At 37.1% G+C, this 22916-nt stretch overlaps 1 protein-coding gene across 1 annotated transcript; it reads left to right on the top strand.

Annotated features, from left to right (window-relative positions):
- The first annotated feature begins 25 nt into the window (after positions 1-25).
- LOC306875820 (dnaJ homolog subfamily B member 11) lies at positions 26-5840 on the top strand. Its single transcript, XM_079426566.1, has 10 exons — positions 26-195; positions 664-820; positions 1847-1944; positions 2189-2321; positions 3708-3850; positions 3936-4018; positions 4116-4173; positions 4343-4454; positions 4544-4703; positions 4830-5840. Exons 1-10 carry the CDS (start codon positions 122-124, stop codon positions 4892-4894), a joined length of 1083 nt encoding a protein of 360 aa, XP_079282692.1. The 5' UTR covers positions 26-121; the 3' UTR covers positions 4895-5840.
- The last annotated feature ends 17076 nt before the right edge of the window (positions 5841-22916 follow it).

Here is a 22916-nt window from a genome sequence, read left to right as displayed (position 1 = left end):
TTTTATATTACTTCCGTTTTAAAATGAGGCGGGACTTGTGACAGAGCAGGAAGAGGCTTTTTTGATAGACATCACAGAAAGCCGGTGTATTTTATTGGACTTCTGAAAGAAACAAGGACCCATGGCTGTTAGAGGAATGAAATTATCGAGTGTTTGTTTTCTACTTTTATATTTGATATTGACAGTACTGGCTGGGTAAGTGGATATCGTGTTATTTTCAGGGTTTAGGTTTAGTGTATTAAAACACTAGTAGTGTTATGTAGTACTCTGGCTGGTAACGTCCACATGTTTCACTGTGATTGGTCTACGCCACTGTCCTAGTGAAGCTCGCCATAAAATACTTGATATCACCTCTCTTATTTATTGTAACGTTACTTTAATGCGTTTATTTAAGACTAGGATTGTTGTTGTTGTTGTTCAAAATAGAACAGCGGGTTTTAAAGTACCGACAATTACTGAAATGAGGCTGATAACTTGTCATTGTTGCCACATGTTTATATAAATGTCACATTTCTTTCAGAAAATGTTGTCTTCTTGCTGATCTCCTCATCAAGATGTATAGATGTTAAACATCATGTCAATATTGCTGCATCTATTCATCATTAGTTTGAATGAATGAACTGGTGTACGATTGAAAAGTTCTAAAGTCATGTGTGTTTTCAGGAGGGATTTCTACAAAATTCTGGGGGTTAGTAAATCAGCATCAGTTAAAGACATTAAGAAAGCCTACAGAAAGCTGGCATTGCAGCTTCATCCAGATAGAAACCAAGATGACCCAAATGCCCAAGACAAATTTGCAGACCTCGGAGCTGCTTATGAGGTATGATTGTTTATGTTTTAACAAGTCCTTATGTTTTTCGTTTTGACCCTCACGCATTATATTGAACAAAGATATTGTCATTCCTGGATATTAACGTGATGTGTATTAGGGAATGACGTTTTAATGCGAATGTTTCGCGTAATTTTACTACAAGTATCTAAATTGGCGATGCTTTGTGTCACTAAAGCATTTCATTAGAGATTTATCATATTTTTATAAACAAAACCTCAATAGAAAGCCAGTGAATCTGACCAGCATGAGCGTTGTTGTTAGAAACGAACTGATGGAGCGATTTGATTGGTTGGAAGAAATGTGTGGCCGCCTCTGATTGGTTTAAACATCTGCTTATTGTTATTCATTATATTTATGACGCGGATCTCTAGTGTAATTTGTAATAATGTGTACTGTGTGCAAAATTGAATTCTTATTACATAATAAATTATTTTCTGTTAATGCCAAGTAGTCAGTGGTTGGCTCCATTATAATATTATACATAAATATATATATATATATATATATATATATATATATATATATATATATATATATATATATATATATATAAATAATTTAAATATTGCATAAAATGGTAATAATTAGATTTAAATATTTTTTTTATATTTCAATATATAATATTAGATTTTTGATCAAAGTTTTAACTTTTTTTTTATTTATTATTATTATTTTAAGCAGGTTGCTTTAAATAAAAAAAGGAGTGCAATTGTAATGTCTATAACCATGCCAGAAATAAGAAATGAATTAGGGGTTGCTTAGGGGAAGGAAAAAAAAACTTCCCTGGTATTTAAAAGAGGAAGAAAAATGTCAATTTTTTAATCTATTATTTAACATTTTGTATATTTCATAATATCTAATTATGGCTTTAGACACTATAGTTACCTGTGTTTTTTATGTTAAACAGAAATTGCCCCTAAAAACAACTTCAGGGTGCAAATATTCCTCATTGCTCAGTTCAAGATGTTTTTCAGGGTGAAAGGACTATTTTCTGATAGTCTGTTTTATTCACAGGTGCTCTCAGATGAGGAGAAAAGGAAGCAGTATGACACATATGGAGAGGAGGGTTTAAAAGAAGGCCATCACAGTTCACACGGTGATATATTCTCCAGGTAAATGAGCCTCAGCTTAATTAAGCATTTTCTTCCACAGTTAGCTACTGAAATGTTTGTAAAATTTCCTAGAAATGTTATATGAGCACATGAGATTTGCAAATGACTGATGTATAGTTGGTATTCTCATTTCAGATGCATGCCCATTTGAAACAAAACTGTTGGTACTCTCACTGCACATTCACGCAGTCTGTGACTATATTGATATTCAAATATGTGTTTTTTTGTTTGTTTTTTTTTCAAGTTTCTTTGGCGACTTTGGATTTATGTTCGGTGGAAATAGGCAGCCAGCCAGCCGGGATATTCCAAGGGGTAATGATATAGTACTGGACCTTGAAGTAACCCTAGAAGAGGTGTATTCAGGGAATTTTGTAGAGGTGAGCTTCTTTTTTGTTCTTGAGCCCTCTCCATTTCCTTCCTGGGGCCTGTACCATGAAGCTGGATTAGCTGGCTAGCCAGGTAGGTATCAGTTTAGTTTGCACCAATCCTGGATATTAGGTACCATGAATGTGGCTTGGCTTTTAGCTGCGTTCATTGCCATAGTAATTTACACTCCACAGCTAACCTGCTCTGGGGCAGGTTATGTTCTGAGTTGGAGATCTCAAACTGAAATTGGACCAATCAGATATGAGCAAAGTGACACATGTCTGAAAAAAAAGTCACCCAGTTTCTCCTGCTCCAAATGAAAGTCACTACAACTAAAAAAAAATTGTCTTGCCAAAACCAAAATTTTTGTTATTTTATGATTTATATAATTATATGATTTGTTATTATTAATCCATTACACACAAGCTATTTTAATTTAGCAGTTATTATAAATCATTTATTTTAAATGAATGTTAATATATACAGATCGTATATAATATAAATCAACTGTAGAATCAATAGATAACACTTTAAAAATGACTGTGACCTTACATGTCCGAGTCTCTATCGCTGTATATTTCCAACTACATAAACAAACTTAACAAGTTTCACTTGTGACTGCACTGATCAAGCAAGATAATTTTTCATTTGTCCTCTTTCATGAACAAGTACTTTTTTCATTTTAAATGCATTTAAATTCATCATATTCTTCAATCTTTTAACCTTTAGCAAAACCTTTAACCAAGGCTGATGATTGGCTATTCGCCAGTGATGTCACACATTCATGTGCACGTGCTCCACAAACTCCGGATCAAAGCCTGAGTTGACAAAGAAAGTTGATGATCAGCATCATGGTACCTGCAAAGCTAGATTGGAGTGGTTTGGTTTTGTTAACTCGAAACTAATCCTGTAGCTCTGAATTTGTTCATCGACCATCATGGTACCATCAGGGAAGTCGTGGCCTAATGGTTAGAGAGTCGGACTCATAATCCAAAGTTTGCGGGTTCGAGTCTCGGGCCGGCAGGGATTGTAGGTGGGGGGGTGAATGTCCAGCGCTCTCTCCACCCCCAACTGCTCCCCGGGCGCCGCAGCATAAATGACTGCCCACTGCTCCGGGTGTGTGTTCATGGTGTGTGTGTGTTCACTGCTGTGTGTGCACGTTGGATGGGTTAAATGCAGAGCACGAATTCCGAGTATGGGTCACCAGAAGTGACATACTTGGCAGTATGTCACTTCACTTCACTTCATGGTACAGGCCCCTGATGTACTGTAGTATACACACTCTTTGTGTACTTCTGTAGGCTTTGTCTGGCAGTGAACATTCATAGTCACATGGAAATGGACACTCTCCTTTCCTTTTTCCTGTCCTTTTGTTTCCTCTCATCTTCAACATGTAGGTGGTGCGAAACAAACCTGTAGCAAAAGAAGCCCCGGGCAAAAGAAAATGCAACTGTCGACAGGAAATGAGAACCACACAGTTAGGACCAGGTCGCTTCCAGATGACACAAGAAGTAGTCTGTGATGAATGCCCCAATATCAAGTAAGTTTGCTTAGTAATCACTCTAACTTTGACTCAGTAGGACATATTGTGGCTTTCTGTTTAAACACTGTATCATTGTTTCCAGGCTTGTGAATGAAGAGAGAACGCTAGAGGTGGAGATTGAGCAGGGTGTGAGAGATGAGATGGAATATCCTTTCATTGGGGAAGGTATAGAAAATAATTATACAAATAACACAATACATTAACATTTACTTTTATGAATCAGAATGTTCATGTGACATATCTGTTGTTTGACTGACTTCAGGTGAACCTCACATTGACGGTGAGCCTGGAGATCTGCGTTTCCGCATCAAAGTTTTAAAGTAAGAGTAGTATTAAATTACAGCAATTAGAAAAGTGAATTGAACTTTTCTCTTAATGTATGTTTAATATAATTTAACTTAATGTGCCTCCATTTATTCTCTGTCTTCAAAGAGTGAGACTTTTTAGAACTCTTTCCTGTTTGTCACATGTAAATTTCTTCTTCTCCAGGCATCAATTGTTTGAGCGCAGAGGTGACGACCTCTATACAAATGTCACCATCTCTCTGGTAGAGGCTCTGGTCGGTTTTGAGATGGACATTACTCATTTAGATGGTCACAAGGCATGTTTTGTTTAATTTTTAGAATAAATATTTACATTTCATTTCACGTGTGCAACTAAAAGCCGTGACTTAATAATATGGTCTTGTAGGTGCACATTGTCAGAGATAAAATCACTAAGCCAGGAGCTCGTATTTGGAAGAAGGGTGAGGGCTTACCAAATTTTGACAACAACAATATCCGTGGGTCGCTCATAGTCACCTTTGATGTAGATTTCCCCAAGGAGCAGCTTGACGACCAGCAGAAAGATGGTAAGAGAACATCTAGTTAATATGGACAATGGGCTATTTTAGCAGACATATGGTGACTACTGTGGAGTTTCTGTATCTTTTTGTGCATTTGTGAGTTAATAAATGAAATAATGAATTTTTCCTCAGGTGTAAGGCAACTTCTGAAACAGGCACCATCTCAGAAGGTTTATAACGGACTGCAGGGATACTGACAAACCAGCCAAGTAAATCAGGACTGATTCCCCTGTCCCTGTCTGCCCTTCACACACACACACACTTAAATGCACACTGAGGAACAAGCAATGGGGTGTATTTTATTTTTTTTCTGATTATTCTCAGGAAGGGTTGACATTTAATGTTTTTATTTTTTTCTTTAATTCACATTTTAAAGGCCTTGTTTTCTCATGGAAAGCTTTTTTTTTTATTTGACTCATGTTTTTGTCCAAATTATTAATTTTTCATCAGTTTAAGTGTTTGGACACTTACTTTCTGCTATGACCAGTCAGTCACCATCCACTCATGGATCAGCATAATGTTTTGTCCCAGTTGACCTGAGATTGACTGGACCACAAAAAACAGAAAGAGGACTGAAACTTCAAACCAGAGGACAATTTAAACACCTGCCTCGGCACTGTACATCTTCAAGACCTTTTTCTTCAAATCTTTTAAGAAAGAAACAGTTATATGAATGTAAGTTCATTTAGCTTTCTCAGCTTAGACTCTTCAGTCTTTGGTCTGCTTGTTTTGAAGAACAGATTTATTGCAGTTAGTGTTGTTTTGTACTCAAGCTGCAAATTTGTGTGTGTGTGAGAGATTGAGATTGCCTTGTTCTGATTTGCTGTCTAGCTACAGCTGTGTTTCCTCGGAGGCATTTACTTGGGTTTTGAAGTTTAAACAGGAGACCTCTTAAACTGTACAGTTCAACTCTTTCCTGTGAATTTTTTTATGTGAACGACTCACTTTCTTGTTTCTTTTACATCCCCTCCTGATGTTCAGCCCATTGGGTCTCTTAGTTAGTATGTTTCCTTTGCTCATTTGTGGACTGTACCAGAATAAATCAACAACTTCTTAGGATAAACTGTGCACAAGTGAAGGAAATATCATTTGTCGTTTTCAAATTAAAAGTTTCTAATTATGGTTAAAAATGGATTTGAAATGAAAACAGAGTATTTGTTTATTTTGGAAGATTTCTGACACATGGATACAAATGTCAACTTCCTTACCTAACTGGGTTTCTTTAAACTTTAATGGTTACAGTGAAAAAACTGTATGCATTGGTGTGGTTTCAGCAGCTGTTAGGTCGGCAGTAACTGACTTGTCCAGTAGAGGGCAGCAAATGATAGGTGATCTCCAGGATTAGTCCTCTTTTAGAATTTCTTGAGACTGGTAGTATGTATATTTAAACTATTGTATATATTACATAATATTATGCAGAGTATGTGTTTAAATGTAATGAATTTTATATTTGTACAGTTATATTATTAGTGTTATTATATTATTAGCCTATTAAATTACAAGTGAGGGCAGCAAATGATAGATGATCGCAGGATTAGACATATTTTAGGATTAGAGTTTCTTGAGTCTAGTAGCTTATGTATGTGTGTATATATATATATATATATATAATATTATGCAGTATATATTATGTAGAGTTTATGTTGAAATTGTAATTAATTTTACATTTATTGAATTACACTTCCAGTCAAAACTTTTGATGTTTTTTAAAGAATCCTCTTCCGCTCACCAAACCTGCATTTGTTTGATCTAAAATACAGCAAAAGCATTAATATTGTGAAATATTTTTACTATTTAAAATAACTGCTTTCTATTTGAATATATTTTAAAATGTCATTTATTCCTGTGATCAAAGCAACATTTTCAGCATCATTACTCCAGTCGTCAGTGTCACATGATCCTTCAGAAATCAATCCAATATGGGGGGGGGCAGAAATTAATACTTTTATTTAGCAAGGATGCTTTAAATTGATCAAACGTTATGATAACGATAATTATAATGTTACTAAAGATTTCTAGTTCAGATACATGCTGCACTTCTGAACTTTCTATTAATCAAAGAAATCTGTTAAAATGTTTTCAATATAATAATATTAAATATTTTTTGAGCAGCAAATCGTCATATTAGAATGATTTCTGAAAGATCACGTGACACTGAAGACTGGAGTAATGATGCTAAAAATTCAGCTGTGAAATCAAAGGAATAAATGACATTTTAAAATATATTCAAATAGAAAAGTTATTTTAAGTAGTAAAAATATTTCAAAATTGTACTGTTTTGCTGTACTTTGGATCAAATAAATGCAGTTTTGGTGAGCAGAAGGGACTTCTTTAAAAAAAACATTAAAAATCTCACTGTTCAAAAACTTCTGACTGGTAGTGTATATTATATTGTTATTAAATTATTGTTAAATATTATTTGTATATGTATTGTATGACTATATATATATACACACACACACACACACACACACACACACACACACAAAATATGATACCTTGTACGTATTAATGACTTTATGACATTTCTATTATGTATTTTTTTTGTATAGTGTGTGTAGAAATGCGCATATATATATATATATATATATATATATATATATATATAAATTACATTATTTATAAATGATAAAGTTTCATGACGTGAAGGCAATCCTACATTTGTTTCTCAGAACTCCAACATATTTAGAACAGAGTTATTAATGCCCACATTATAGGATGCATTAATTACAGCTCATTACAGATCAAAGGCTTTTGCTGTCTTTAATCATGCAGTGGAATCCCACCCAGCTTCATAAGACCTACTGTGCTTGTGAATGCCTTGTGTGCATGTGACCTTTTGGTAAGGAATAAACTCCATATACTGATCACTCCATATGGAGATTGATGTGTGTGTGTTTGCTAATCAGTGTCATGTTTGCTGATAATACAGTGTGTGTGTTGACATTCAGAGTTGAATGCGTGTCTGCTTGTCTGACACTGAGTTCACCCGTTACCGTAGTGGTTATGACCTCTGACTGCACTGCAGGTGGTTTTACTTACGCTGCGCTGGAGGCACCGTTGCGCTGAGTCAGGCCTGAGCCCTGCTCTACGTGTCCGGGGCGAGAGAACGGGTGGTCGCCCTTCTTGGGGAGGTCGTCTGTCAGGGTGTAGCCTGGAACTATTAGAGGAATCTGTTTGTATGACTGTTTTACAGTGTGGTTTTACATGTTGTGAATTTCCCTCTGTGTATCTGTGAGGCTGTGTGTGAACACTGTACACATGTTTGTTAGACGGAGTGACAAGGATGAAGAGAATCCGTTTGAATGTAAAGGACAGTCAAAGCAAATGTGTATACGAGTGTTATGAGCATTTGTAATTAAAGGGATGAAATAAGGCGTTTCCTTGAGGGTCTTGTAAGCAGGATAAAATGTGTACGCTTGGAGTATATGGGGGGTCTCTCTCAAACATCTCCTTAGCATCTGCTCTGTAGAGTCATTCACCCACAACTCCAAGCCACAAACTTCTCCATTTACCCTGCTATTTACCCTGCTTTAGGTTTCCTTCAAATCATTCTCAACCAAGACTTGTGCCGCTCTTCCTCTGTTTTTCCTCTCAACTGGCCTCCGGAATAGATTTTCGGCATTCCATTTGGCTGACTGCTCTCGCTGTACAGTATATTTGTATTGAACTCCCACAAATATTAATACTTAAGAAGAGGGAGTTTCTACTGGTGGTCCACCGCAGGGTTGACATAGCAGTCGCTTGAATCTGGTCTCAGTCTGACTGATTTAATAACCGCTCATGTTGTTCACTTTCTTGTCATTTAGCTGTGGTCTTCAGCAAATATAACTTCAGGCGTAGGTGCAGCAACAGACAGAGCTATAATCTTGTTCACCCCTTGTCCTCTGTATCAACAAACAAATTAAACACTTTACTTGGCAGTTCTGTAAAAGATGAGTTCATCACAAAAAAATACAATTCAGTCATCATGTACTCCTCCTGATGTTATTCAATACCAGTATGATTATGCTTTCTCTCACACAAAACAAAAAAGTGAACATTTCTACTGGTCGCTTAATAGAAAGGGGACAGAGGATTTAACTTTAAAAATGGCACAAAAGCTCTGTAAGCATATACAAGTCCTTCTCAAAAAATTAGCATATTGTGATAAAGTTCATTATTTTCTGTAATGTACTGATAAACATTAGACTTTCATATATTTTAGATTCATTACAACACAACTGAAGTAGTTCAAGCCTTTTATTGTTTTAATATTGATGATTTTGGCATACAGCTCATGAAAGATCTCAAAAAATTAGCATATCATGAAAAGGTTCTCTAAACGAGCTATTAACCTAATCATCTGAATCAACTAATTAACTCTAAACACCTGCAAAAGATTCCTGAGGCTTTTAAAAACTCCCAGCCTGGTTCATTACTCAAAACCGCAATCATGGGTAAGACTGCTGACCTGACTGCTGTCCAGAAGGCCATCATTGACACCCTCAAGCAAGAGGGTAAGACACAGAAAGAAATTTCTGAACGAATAGGCTGTTCCCAGAGTGCTGTATCAAGGCACCTCAGTGGGAAGTCTGTGGGAAGGAAAAAGTGTGGCAGAAAACGCAGCACAACGAGAAGAGGTGACCGGACCCTGAGGAAGATTGTGGAGAAGGACCGATTCCAGACCTTGGGGGACCTGCGGAAGCAGTGGACTGGGTCTGGAGTAGAAACATCCAGAGCCACCGTGTACAGGCGTGTGCAGGAAATGGGCTACAGGTGCCGCATTCCCCAGGTCAAGCCACTTTTGAACCAGAAACAGCGGCAGAAGCGCCTGACCTGGGCTACAGAGAAGCAGCACTGGACTGTTGCTCAGTGGTCCAAAGTACTTTTTTCGGATGAAAGCAAATTTTGCATGTCATTCGGAAATCAAGGTGCCAGAGTCTGGAGGAAGACTGGGGAGAGGGAAATGCCTGAAGTCCAGTGTCAAGTACCCACAGTCAGTGATGCTGGTGTTGGTCCACTGTGTTTTATCAAGGGCAGGGTCAATGCAGCTAGCTATCAGGAGATTTTGGAGCACTTCATGCTTCCATCTGCTGAAAAGCTTTATGGAGATGAAGATTTCATTTTTCAGCACGACCTGGCACCTGCTCACAGTGCCAAAACCACTGGTAAATGGTTTACTGACCATGGCATTACTGTGCTCAATTGGCCTGCCAACTCTCCTGACCTGAACCCCATAGAGAATCTGTGGGATATTGTGAAGAGAAAGTTGAGAGACGCAAGACCCAACACTCTGGATGAGCTTAAGGCCGCTATCGAAGCATCCTGGGCCTCCATAACACCTCAGCAGTGCCACAGGCTGATTGCCTCCATGCCACGCCGCATTGAAGCAGTCATTTCTGCAAAAGGATTCCCGACCAAGTATTGAGTGCATAACTGAACATAATTATTTGAAGGTTGACTTTTTTTGTATTAAAAACACTTTTCTTTTATTGGTCGGATGAAATGTGCTAATTTTTTGAGATCGGAATTTTGGGTTTTCATGAGCTGTATGCCAAAATCATCAATATTAAAACAATAAAAGGCTTGAACTACTTCAGTTGTGTTGTAATGAATCTAAAATATATGAAAGTCTAATGTTATCAGTACATTACAGAAAATAATGAACTTTATCACAATATGCAAATTTTTTGAGAAGGACCTGTAAAAATGTCCCATGTGTGTTCTTAAGTAGGCCTATGAGAAACACTTCAATATTTATTGTAAGAAAATCTTGATATTCGTCCATCTCTCCTCAGTACGATAATGGGAGAATTTAGCGATATCTGGTTCTTTAACAAATGATTCTTTTTTAGTGAATGAACCATACACTAATCGGACTGCTTCAGAATGATCCGGGCACAAATGTTAACAGCCGTTAACAGGGCAAGATTAGGCCTATAGGTGAATTACGACACACGAAATTGGAAGTTTTGAAGAATATAGAATATTTTTGAAAGTTGCGTCCTCGTTTATTTGAACGAAAACAGCAACCATCACATTCTATAGTTCCTCCTGTGTTACACGGAAGAAAAGCAGTCGAACAGGTGGTTTAGAGAAGCTTTGTTAATTAATTGATGGTCGAATGGTTGGTTTAATCTGTCCTAATATTTTATAACAGACACATGAGCCACAATAGTTTCCTCATGAGGGCAGCGTTCTCTTTACAATGGTAATGCAGGAAGCATCTGTCACACATAGTTGGGAACTTGGGATGTGTGCCACCGAGTGAGATGAGGTCTGGGAACACGCCTGAACACTGCTTTTGGGAACACTTTCTGAACAGATTCTTGAGGTTCAAAACAATCCTGTCAGGCCGTAGATTTTAATGGCACAATTGCAGAGACTTCCTATAGCTGTGCTGGGTCACAGCCACTGGCTTACCCTGAGTTTGCTGTATCTCTTGTAAATGATTTATCGTTTATAATTGTTTCATTTTTAATCATTTTGCTCTTTTTTGTTTTGTTTTGTTTGAACCACGATAAGGATGTGTTTAATTTACATGGGCTAATTTATTTTCATTCATTCATTCATTCATTCATTCATTCATTCATTTTAATGGCACAATTCCTGGCTGTGCTGGGTCTAAGCATTTCCACTTACTCTGACTTTGCTATATGTCTAAGGGGTGGTGATGGCGCAGTGGATAAGACACATGCCTTTGGTGTGAGAGACCCGGGTTCGAATCCACTGCGAGACACCAATGTGTCCCTGAGCAAGACACTTAACCCCTAGTTGCTCCAGAGGCGTGTGACCTCTGACATATATAGCAATTGTAAGTCGCTTTGGATAAAAGCGTCAGCTAAATGTAAATGTAAATGTCTTGTTAATAATTGTATATTTTTAGTTGGTTCAGTTTAATTTTTATCATTTTTGAGTCTCAGACAGGAAAAAGATTATTTCAATTTGAATGGAGATTATCTGCATTATATGCAGATTATAGTTTGAATTTTATAAATCCCATTTAACTTAAAATCTGTATTATTATTAAAAAATAAATTATTAGGGGTTTTAATAATAAACCTGCATTCATTGTTGTTATTAAGTATTATTATTAGATTTAAATAACATGGATTCTTTAGACAATTTATATATTTGCAAAAAAAAGTATTTATATGTTTTATAGCCTATAGTTTGTATTTTTGTGGTGCCTTGGGATGCCATGTACTCTACATCCTATGGTATGTGAATGCATCAGTCAGTACTATGGTAGGCCTATATTCAAAATTTCATCTAATACTTTACTGTACCATAGTACAGCCACCGTATGTTTTCCCAAGGGTTCAGCTATTACAATAACAATCTGTGTCATGTTTAACTGCTTGTGGTTATCAGTTCTCCAACAACATACAGAAAACACATAGTGTGGAAAAGCAGGGTATCCAAAATAGCAGTATTTGATGGACAAATCCAGCTATTTTGTGGCCGGAAGCCTGAAGTGAACAAAAGGCAGCACTTGTGTAGAATAATACATGTCAGTTGTCTTCAGCCCACTGCTGCTTTGAAGGCGGCCACGCATGGCCAGCACCATCCCACGGCGCGGGGAGCCTGTGTGCGCTGTGCTACTATATAAAAGACTGTCGATTCAAAGGCAAAAAGCCTCAACTATTTAACAGCGAGTTGTGGGCTCTAATTATGGGAAACGCAGGCAGGAAAAAGTGGCTTGGGGTTTTTCAGTCCGTCTGTTTGTGAGGACGAGATGCTGTTTATTGAAATATTTTCAGAGCTAAACATAGACAACTGTCATTATGGACGGCCTCCTCAGAATGTTTCAAATATACTGCATCCCTATTTCACCGGCTAATGTGACGCTGTGGGGACTGAAACTGGACTTCAGCATCCACATCCTCAGGAAGAGGAGGTAGAGTCGTGTGAAGCCAGAGACAAAAACAGCGCTCCGACCACTGTCCTTGATTAAAAGGACTCTGACTGCATTTGACGCAAGGTTAAGCAAAGCATTTGTTGCCTCCAGGCACATACGGGCTACTGTACAGAAATTTACAGGGTCATGTTGTACTAATATCCCATAATGGTTTGCGTTCAACTGGAACCGAGTGAGGCACTCTGTCCCATTTTACCTCCCTCAGCTTTTATCACCAGTGACATGGTTTTGAAGTAATATGTAAATACCACGGTACATGAATATGGTAATCATTCATTGCCATATTATATACAAAATGAGCACTGGTAACACTATTTGATACCATCAGTGTACCATGGTATTCCACAGTATTTTTTTTGTAAGAGTAGGTTGCCCGTGCATGAGTTGGTGGAGTTACCCATTTTTGAAATTCAAAAACTCCCACAAGATCTGCAGGATTTTTAAAAATGAGGTCAAATGTATGTATGTGAAAGTACAGTAAGTGTGTATTAGAGATGCTTGAGGACTGGAGTGCTGAAAGCAGTCTTTGTGTGGGTGTGGAGTCCATTCTAAACCCTCCCCGCAGCCGCGGTGCCCGGGCCCTGTGGTGGCGGATCACAGTTAATAACTTTGTGGTTGGCTGTCAAGAGCACTTAGCCTGATGCTGGGCAGGCAGGACCTACGAACAGAGCTTCCTCTGGCCGATTGAGCGTGTGTGTGTGTGTGTGTATGACCATGTATACACCGGTATCTTGACCTTAAAGCAGAGGAGAAAAAACTTACATCTGAAGGTGTTGAGATGATTCTGTATTTTCTTTTTGAGTTTAGGATGCTTTTATAGGAGTTTTTGACGACTGTTACTGATTTGTATGCTAGCATTTTGCATTTCCTGAAGCAGGCTACAGTTACTGGCTGTTTTACAACATTATGATACAAATATGAATAGAGTCAAATCAGTGTCCAAAACTCAAAAAAAAAAAATTATAAAAATCTATTAGCTGATTTACCTTAATATTAATTAACCAGTACGTGAAAACCTTATTGAGTGATACAGTGAAAATAGGATATGTAATTTCGTTATAAAGTACTGTAAAATGTATGGGTCACCAAATAATTTACAGTTTAAATCTATATAATACTCAACAGGAAAATGTTTTACAGTAAATTGTTTTACTGTAAAAAATTACATAGTTTTGTTTTTAATCAGTTAAATTGGGGTGTTTTTTGAAATATTGTTTTATGTAGTTATTTAAGTTTATTTTTTGTTTTTTATTATTATTATTATTTATTTGTATTATTATTATTATTTTTTTATTATTTTTTTACAGTGCTGGTACCTGTATTCTAAAGCAATCAGAAAAAGCAGACAATAGCATAAAATGCAAAATGCTAACTAGCTGTTCTATTGTGTCTCTCGCCAGTGTGAGCTGATACTTTACACGGACCTCCCAATGAGGAAAACCTGACTCAAATGGCTTTTATTTTGTAGTCAAACAAAGCAAGCTATATATACGCTGTCTGTTTGGGATTCAAAGTCCAGCTCATCCTCAAGTGTGTAGATTAGATAAAGACACGTATAGATACCCGGCCTTCAGCTGTTTGCTCGGCCCCATTCCTAATAGCATCTGATCCTGGTACAGATAACATGGGGACTTCTTTGTATTGAAAAAAGCTAGACATTATCTGTACAGTTGCTTAGGTTTGGGAAGCACATTGACAGTCACAACAATAACACAGTACTATGTTGCTATTTCAAATATAGAATTTAGCATGAGTGAAAATGTGTGATTGAGCAAGTGTTCCCTAAATAGCTTTTGGACTGCCATTTCATGGGTCTAAGAAAAGCACAATATTTTTGTCTCATCGATCATAGCTCATTGATCCCTTCCACACCTTTCCGCAGCCCCTTTTCCCAGATCGCTTCATTGGTTACTGCTGCATAGGCTGTCAGTCAGCATGCTCCAGGGCTCCTGTATCAGACTCCCTTGGGTGGAGGCTGGAAAAAGTTCCCTACAGTCAGGCCAACAAATTAGATCCCAATCAGTTAGAAAGCCCCAAACACTGCTTCTAGCCAGACCCCCAAGCCTGCAAACACAAGCCACCTTGCAGCTCTGATTCCACCTAGAGCTGCACAAAGCAGAGACAGCTTTGGCCTTGTCCCTGACAAGACCCCTGAGCTCACCACCATTCCCTTTTCCTCTCCCCACTCACTCTTCCTGAAAGAAACCAGGTGCTACAGAGGCTGAAATAGTGTTGGCTGTTCTTCTCCTTTCACCCCTGGAACTGGTACGCCATTTCCCACTACTTGGATCATTTGCACTATCACCTTTCCACTTGATTTTTCAACTTCTTGCTTTCCAGTTTCAAACCGACAGGCTTTATTTGTAAGTCACTTAAGAGACGTCAAAATTGCACAGTGCAAATTAGAATGTAGAAAAGGTTCAGCTGGGTTTATCGAATAGGCAATTATTTACAACAACTCCAGGTTATGAGGACATGATGTTTTGTCTGTAGAATAACCAGCTTAAAAATGGCATATGGATACATTTTGCAACTAGAAATCAAAATGCAAAATTAAAATGTTTCATATTTGTCCAGACTAACTCTGGATTGTTTTCTGTCAACTTGCGTTACCCCCAATTTTAACATTTGGTAAAATTTTTGGTAACACTTTTGGTTTTCTCTCAATAAACTCTTAATTACTGCTTATTGATATTAAGTAAGGTAGTTGCTGTAGTAGTTCTGTTTAGATATTGGGTAGAGTTAAAAGATTAGAGAATATGAATTTTCTAGAATGGATCTAGAATGGATCTAGAATATGGTCATGCTGAATAAGGCATTAATATGTGCTTTATAAGCACTAATACACAGATAATATGCTAGTAAAATGCAAATAGGTAATAGGAAATGTGTTCCCTAATCTAAAATGTTACCAAAAATTGAATGCAGTCCTTTTTTTCAGAATCTACTTAGCAACTATAACAACAACTTTGTCACTTGAGTTGTTGTGCAAGTTATTTATGAACCATATTTGGCTACATTTATTGTAACTAGTGAACACTGTCTCTATAAATGATTGTGACAGGTTTTCACATGCAAAGGCTGAACAATACAATGTAATTGATTACAAATTTGGCAGTTAGTTGAACCAATTTTTTTTTTCAAACTACATGCCATATTGTTAATTGATACTGTTTCAGTGAGAATGGACAAATATATCAACAGATGTGTGTCTGAACAAATGAATAAGGTGAATTGTCAGATATGGTTAGTTAAAAGCTTGTAGTTGCACGACACTGGCCAAAAACTGGAGCCAGGTTCATGTTCCTTACTTTTCCTTATTGCCACTCTGAGATTATATTTGTCATTTGCTGGAACATAACCAAGTTTTTGACACTTCCAAATGTTTAATTCTGCATGTCTTGCATAAGAAACCATTACATTTTCCTTTGACAATACTTGTGTTACAGAGTATAAAAATCCAAGTTATTATTCAGTGCCATCACTCAGATAATTCATTTCATTAGACAGATTGTGCTGAACCGAAGTCAAGCAGTTTGCATAACCATTAATGTACTTGCTGTTGGACCCCACCCTTCATCTGAGAGTCTTTATCCTCTAAATAGTTTGAAGGCTATTAAGTTAATTAATGGCACATGGAGAATGAGGATCACCCAGAATCTCAGTCTCATGCAGTTTTCATCCCATTGTTTTCTGTACACTCTATTTTTTTTCTTTTCTCAGTTCTTCAGACAAGTCCAGTACCCTAAATACCTCTGTTCCCAATCCAGGCAGATCCAATGGTCAAGTATTACTCATTCAGAGATTCCATTCCTTTTAAATATGCCTCTGGCTCCACCTTCCCTCCTCTTGCTGCTCAATCCTGCCAACATCTTTTTCTCTAATGAACTGTGGGTATGCAGTCATTGTCCAAGAGCTGAGTGTAAAATGCCTTGGGAGCGAAACTGACATGGGGACAAGCCAATACATGGCAAGAGGGCACTGCTAGGAAGTGAAGTTATCTCACGTGGTCCATGAGATGGAGTATCGAAGAAGAGGAAAGTGTCAAGAATGTGAGAGGCTAAGCAAGGAAAGGGGGGTTAACATCAGGGGGGAGGGTGCTAAACTGGTCTGGTTTGCTCTCTGATGAATATATCTGTATGTGATTATTTTGACAGCATTTATAAACCCATAAGGCCTGGCCCCAGTTCCTGCTCTTGTTGATTTAAACCACTGAGCCCCATAAATAATGGCTGATTAAGTGGCTGCGCCAGCTCTCTTAGCCCAATTTACCGCTGCCTGGGTCTAAGTGCTGCGGCCCTAAATGTGTTCTGCATTAGTATTACTGAAGAGGACTGGGAATGCGGGCGACTGGTCCCATGAGCTGGAGGAAGCTCTCAATGAAAGAGAGCATCTTTCAATAATCATTTGAGCAGACCTAAACTGTGCCTTGATTCAAAGGAAACATGGCAGAGATATACTTATGTCATAAACAGTCATAAATATGTCACGCTAAGTAAACTCATTAATTACAGAAGTCTGATATTTTTAGATGAAAATACATGTACATTCGCTCTAACTGCTCTGTTTATGCCAGTCACTTTTTACACTGTGTATCAACAACCCAGCTGCCATTTTTTTCAATTATTTTTTTTTTTTACTTAATGTTAACCATTAAAATACTGTATTTTAACACACCTTGTTAAACATAATAGCAGCTCTCAAAATGAATATCCATTTTTTTCTAACTGTACATTAAAATGTAGTGATGCCTTTTCACTTGAATCATTAAAAATATATAGTGATTTATAGGGATATATCACTATATATCATTATAATATATCATTATAGTGATTTATTTGTAATTTATTTAGATGTAATAGTATGGAATTTAATTAATTATCTGCCATTTATTGGGTTCATGCCATAACATAATTATGTAATTATTATTATAATTACACAATTATCTGCCAATCAGTATTAAATTAATTTTAATGTAAAAGACTTTGTGTATTGTATAAACACTCCAAATTTCTCTACTTTCTACCATGCATAATAATAATAATTATTATTATTAATAATTATAAAATAAAGTGTAAGAGCAGCTCCTGACATGTTTTCTTTAAAGTAATACATAATAATTGTTGAAATATTAAGGGTCATAAGCTTAATATATACAATTTTAAGATGGTCTATATATTCCTTGTTTATTTCAGCTTAGTTTTACTCACAATTTTACAGCAGACTTTGAATACTACGGTTGCCCACTGAAGTGTGAGAGCTCCCTCCAGCTGTCAGTTATCCTGTTCAACAGTGCAACGACTTGGTGAGCAGTCTTTCTGACAAGGGAAGTAGGCGCAATAGTGGTAAGTGTACTTTGAAATTTCATTTCCCCCTCTTTAGTGGGATAACATTTCACCACTTTAGATTAGCCACCCCAGGTCCCATCAACACATTTAAGAGGGTGACCTCCACCTTCCCCCTCTGTGGCGCACAGTGAGACGTCTGAGATGACGGCGCTGTGTTAACCTGGCCAAGGGCAGCATAGCAATAACAAACACAGGATCACAGAACCAGTGTGACCCCTGACCTCACAGCCCTTGCCCAACACCACATAGATTATTATCAAGAAGAACGGCTTCAAAGACCCAAACAAGACAGGAGGACAGAGATAGTCACACATTAGGAAGTATTTTTATATATTGTTTTATTTTCATCACAATAAGCATATAATAGTCAGTTTTGAATATTTTTTATGAAATATCATTTGCTTAAATCATTTGTTGATTTCAAGCAAACATAGCCATCCTTTTCAACTTTTAATCTTAAATTACTGTTTTAGGACAGTGGTGGAAAAGGTCTCTTTAGTAACGCGAAGCATTGACTAATGCTACATATCCATTTTGACTTTCAAAATAATGCAAAATGAAGGATACTCTGTGGTTTGCAGCCAAATACTGTAGCTGTTTTCTTCAAATCTGTGATACTTTGCATTAAAACATGTCTCTTGTGCATGCCACTGAGTCATAATTGTAAATGAACTGAAATGTAGACTACAAACATGTCACAGAGAAAGAGGAGGATCAAATTTTGTGGTGCTGCTCCAAGCCGAGTCTGACAGACTGCTCTAGTCCAGAGCTCTCAGACCTGATTGAGGTTTTAATAAGTAAGAGTAATATGACCTGGCTCCAGTCCCCGTTTCTCTCTTTCTTTTTCTCTTTGTATTTTCTCTGTCCTTTCACTCAGTGTTTTAGTGCATCAGAAACACACAAATCTATTCCAGCTTTGGGAAACTTCACAGAGCCAGTGACGATTTAGAACTGAGAAGGTGGATCAGTGATGTGGAATAGTGCTCACTGCTATAATCCTCCCTACTTTAACAAACACATCAACTCACGTCGCGGTCACATTCGACAAAAAACCCAGTTCATCTAATTCTGACCTCCTTTGGCGTAACTCTTCATTTTATTGAAGTTTGTCAAGAATAAACCATCAGTTTCCTACCGAAAGCAAACTGTAAATCAGACTCTTTGACAGGCGACAAGCCAATCAAAGAAATTAGCTGGCAATGGCTCGGTTCTTCATTGGTGAGTGACAGTAAATGATTCACACTAAGTGTCATAGTTCCGCCCCGAGCCGTGAAACCAAACTTGTGCAGGCCACTTGCTTTCATTGATTGACTAGGCCGTTCTTCTGCCAAACTGCTGTTGGCGAAGGCTGTGAAAGACAGAAAAGCCAGATGGCCTGATGAAGAGTGTCCAGAGTCATCTGCCCTTACGTTAACAAGTGGTGAGTAAAAAGGGTAAGACCATTTCATTTGATATCTATCAGTTTGCATGTTTGCCTGAGGATATCTGGTTAAATGTTTCGGAAGCATTCACCATTTCATTAATTGTAAAGCCCAAATTTACAAGTGGGATTTGCTGATCGATGCAACAGTGTATTGCTTTGAACTCAAGGGTGTGTTTAAGATGTGTGGCTGATTGTGTTTGTGGGCCTGATTCCTTAGGAGTTTGTTTATTGTCCTGGTCACTAAAGAAAGTGGACTTTGGTCCCTATTAAGCTAGTGACGGCACAAATGGTATCAGCATCAGTAGCTGTAGACTACTCCTATCCGTCCTGTCCATCACCTAAGTCCCTGAGACGAACCTTTGATAAGAGCCCATTCTCCTTGAGTGTGGTGAATGTGTCTGTGTAAATGTTGATCCTTTGTCTAGACATCTACTGGCTTGCCTGTTCTCATGCTCCCTGTGGTTTTCCTGGAGATGCAGAGGAATGATCCACTTGTCTTAAGATGACTCTCAGGTTGGATTGTTGGGGCGTAAAGGATATTGTCAGGGAGGGGAAAAGGATGGATGGGCCACTGAAATGAAATCATTGCTAAATCTTGTAGAATTTGGTGGGATCAGTTTTAAGCTGCTTCAAATGTTGGTCACAGTTTTTTTTTTTTCATAATGTGCTGTTTAAATTTATTCATTCATTCATTCTCACACAAACACACACACACACACAAATACATAAATAAATATATCCCTATTAGCAAAGTATTTAAAAGAGAATATTGTTGCATTGATTATGCCTTTGTAACATGCATTGAAAATCAAATAAATACATTGATTTTGTCAGTAAAATTCCAAATTCATTGTAATGTTGGTTATAATTTTGTGTTTTCAATTAGAATGTAATTTTATTAAATATATTGCCTGAGGGTTTTTTTTTGCCACTTTTTTCAATTATTTACAAATACAATTATTATTATTTTTATTTTATTTTTAAAGGGAAGGTGCACATGTATTAACATAAGCACGTGTACATCATGTAAATGCGCCAGATTTAACCATACAGGCTAATTTTCATCTGCATTACCTATTAGTTGCAACACATATGGCATTAGCAAATGGCATCTATAAAGTATTAAATTCGGAAGAATGAAATAGGCTGACATTTCAATCAACTACTTGTTAATATTCGTATAAAACATTTGTACATGAGTATTTATCATACTCAAAAAGCATCCGTATTTAAGATCTACTTCATAAAACATTTCCTTTTTGAGCAAGGGTTGTTAGATCGACAAAAAACATCTACATTGCACACCCACAGCCATAGCCCTTGACTTTATATGTTCCCCTATAGTCCAGTAACTGTGCTGTGATTCTTACCTTCAGCACAGACTTGCGACGTCCCTTGACGAGGTTCCTTATCAGCTGAACTTGACTAAATTCATTAGGAACAGCACTGCGCGAGTTATGCGGTGGGTCAAAAACTCATCTTGCCCGACAGACGTCCTGCTTTTCATGTTAAGTGGGCAGATCACATTCTTAAGGGCCCCTCCTCCGCTTTCAAACGCGGGATCAATTTCTTTTTACTCTGTTTATGTTATGATTTGTAAATCTTACCAGAACTGGACCATGAGGCACAAGGGGGAACTCATACACAGCCTAATGAAGTATTTACAGATCATTCCATCTGTCAAATACTTTTGCCCAATGACATAGTGCAGAGTGCTCAAGCTTAACAACTCGCATTTGCTTTCCAAGCCCCTATGAATGTCTCAGGACGGGGATTTCATTACAGGTAAATACTAATTCGAGGACCTGCAGAATCCGTAGCTTTTACTTTTTGAGGGTGTTTTGCGGGGGTTTAAGATTGCAGTATTTTATTTATTTTTTTGCTTTTTTAAAGAACTTCATCCTAGATCCCAGTGCTTTCAAATAGTCTATTTCGTGTTCGTTTCAATTTATTGTAATTAATTTAATAAATGTTAATTTAGGTATTTTTACAGTTAATTTAGGCTATAATAATAATATACAATAATAATAACCTATTACTACTATTGAATTTTTTTTCTCCTAAAATCTTGTGAAAGATGCAGACATGATGGTGGAACCATTACAACGGGGGGGATCGTGACCTCTGAGTGGAAGTAATTAGTGCCCTTCCTATTAGAGTTTCGTTTACAAAACAGATGGGTCTAACATATATTTGAGGTGTTATTTTGTTTTCTACCAAATTCTAGTTGGATACGTAGCATTATAATATAGCAATATTATCATGACTTTTATTTTCGTTCAGGCCAAATAGCTAATATAACGAAAAGAAACCAATTAAAGACTTGTATTGCACCAGAAGATAGATTTCGAATTCTAATAAGGCCAAGTACTATTGTTATTTCGGAAATTTAGACAATAAAATAGGCTATTATTGATTATGAATTAATTTTATTAGTAAGACATAATACAGATTTGATCAATCTCAGTGCTCAGCTAATGAAAGGGCTGTATAATAACACTGTAGCGACTGCCATAAGATGCAATGAAACATACAAAGTTCTCCCTTAATTTAGGCCTGTCACGTGGCATGCACGTGCATTGTAAAGGCGATGTAACGATTCTCGAAAATGGTGCACATTTTCTTTCCAATAATCAACATGCATCAATTTTTAATCTTGCATCAATTGTAGTCTTGTACGCTGAAAGCAAAACTATTACATTTTAAATGTTCTGAGACTATGCATTCTTGATTTAGGCTTTTAGTAGGCTAGTAGTAACAGTAATAGTAGTAGTATTGAGGAGGAATAAATGTGGAATGATAACGGATAAAATATGCTTTTATTATGTAGTACCATTTTTAATGTAAACAGTAGCCTACAGTTGGTTAAACACGATGCGCATTGATTTACATAGACAACAGAATTAATATTTATTAAAGAATCTGTGTAGTGAAAAGAATAAAATAAGCACAATTATTTTGCTGATTGTCTCTATAGCCTACTGGCTTCTTATTTTACTAGTCTATTGTCTGAAAACAATTGATCAGAATCTGTTTATGGGTTAAACAAACGTTCTTCATTCAAGTTCGTTTACTACATTAATTTCGCAAAATGTGTTTGAACGTTATGTTAACAAAACTTGTGCGCTTTCTTCCATATTTGATCATCACCATTCGTCACCTTTGAGGATTGTAGTTTACCTGAGTTTCCATCTACACTATTTAGGTGGATTATCCGTTTCTGCATATGTTTATTGGCTGTATAAATTAAGCATGCATTCATTGTTGAATCTCCCAACACTCACCCCTGTGTATAAGCATAAAAGATCTCACTCAATACAATACGATTCAATACAACTACACTTGCACTGGAATCACGGTATTTGGAGGTGTAGTTTTGATTCTGGCCCCTAGACGATGCTATTTCCACATTTACTACTTCTAGATCAGTCAGTGTAATCACAGCAATGAACTGGAGGCACGATCCCCTTTTCAACACAGATATAACTCATACAAAACGACTAACATTTGTGATTCGAGATTATGCTGATGTTAGCTTTTGTCAG

Source organism: Barbus barbus (genome assembly GCF_936440315.1).
Source record: "Barbus barbus genome assembly, chromosome: 10".
NCBI lineage: Eukaryota > Metazoa > Chordata > Actinopteri > Cypriniformes > Cyprinidae > Barbus > Barbus barbus.
Note: the sequence above shows the minus strand (reverse complement) of the source record. Positions and strands in the feature narration are given on the sequence as shown.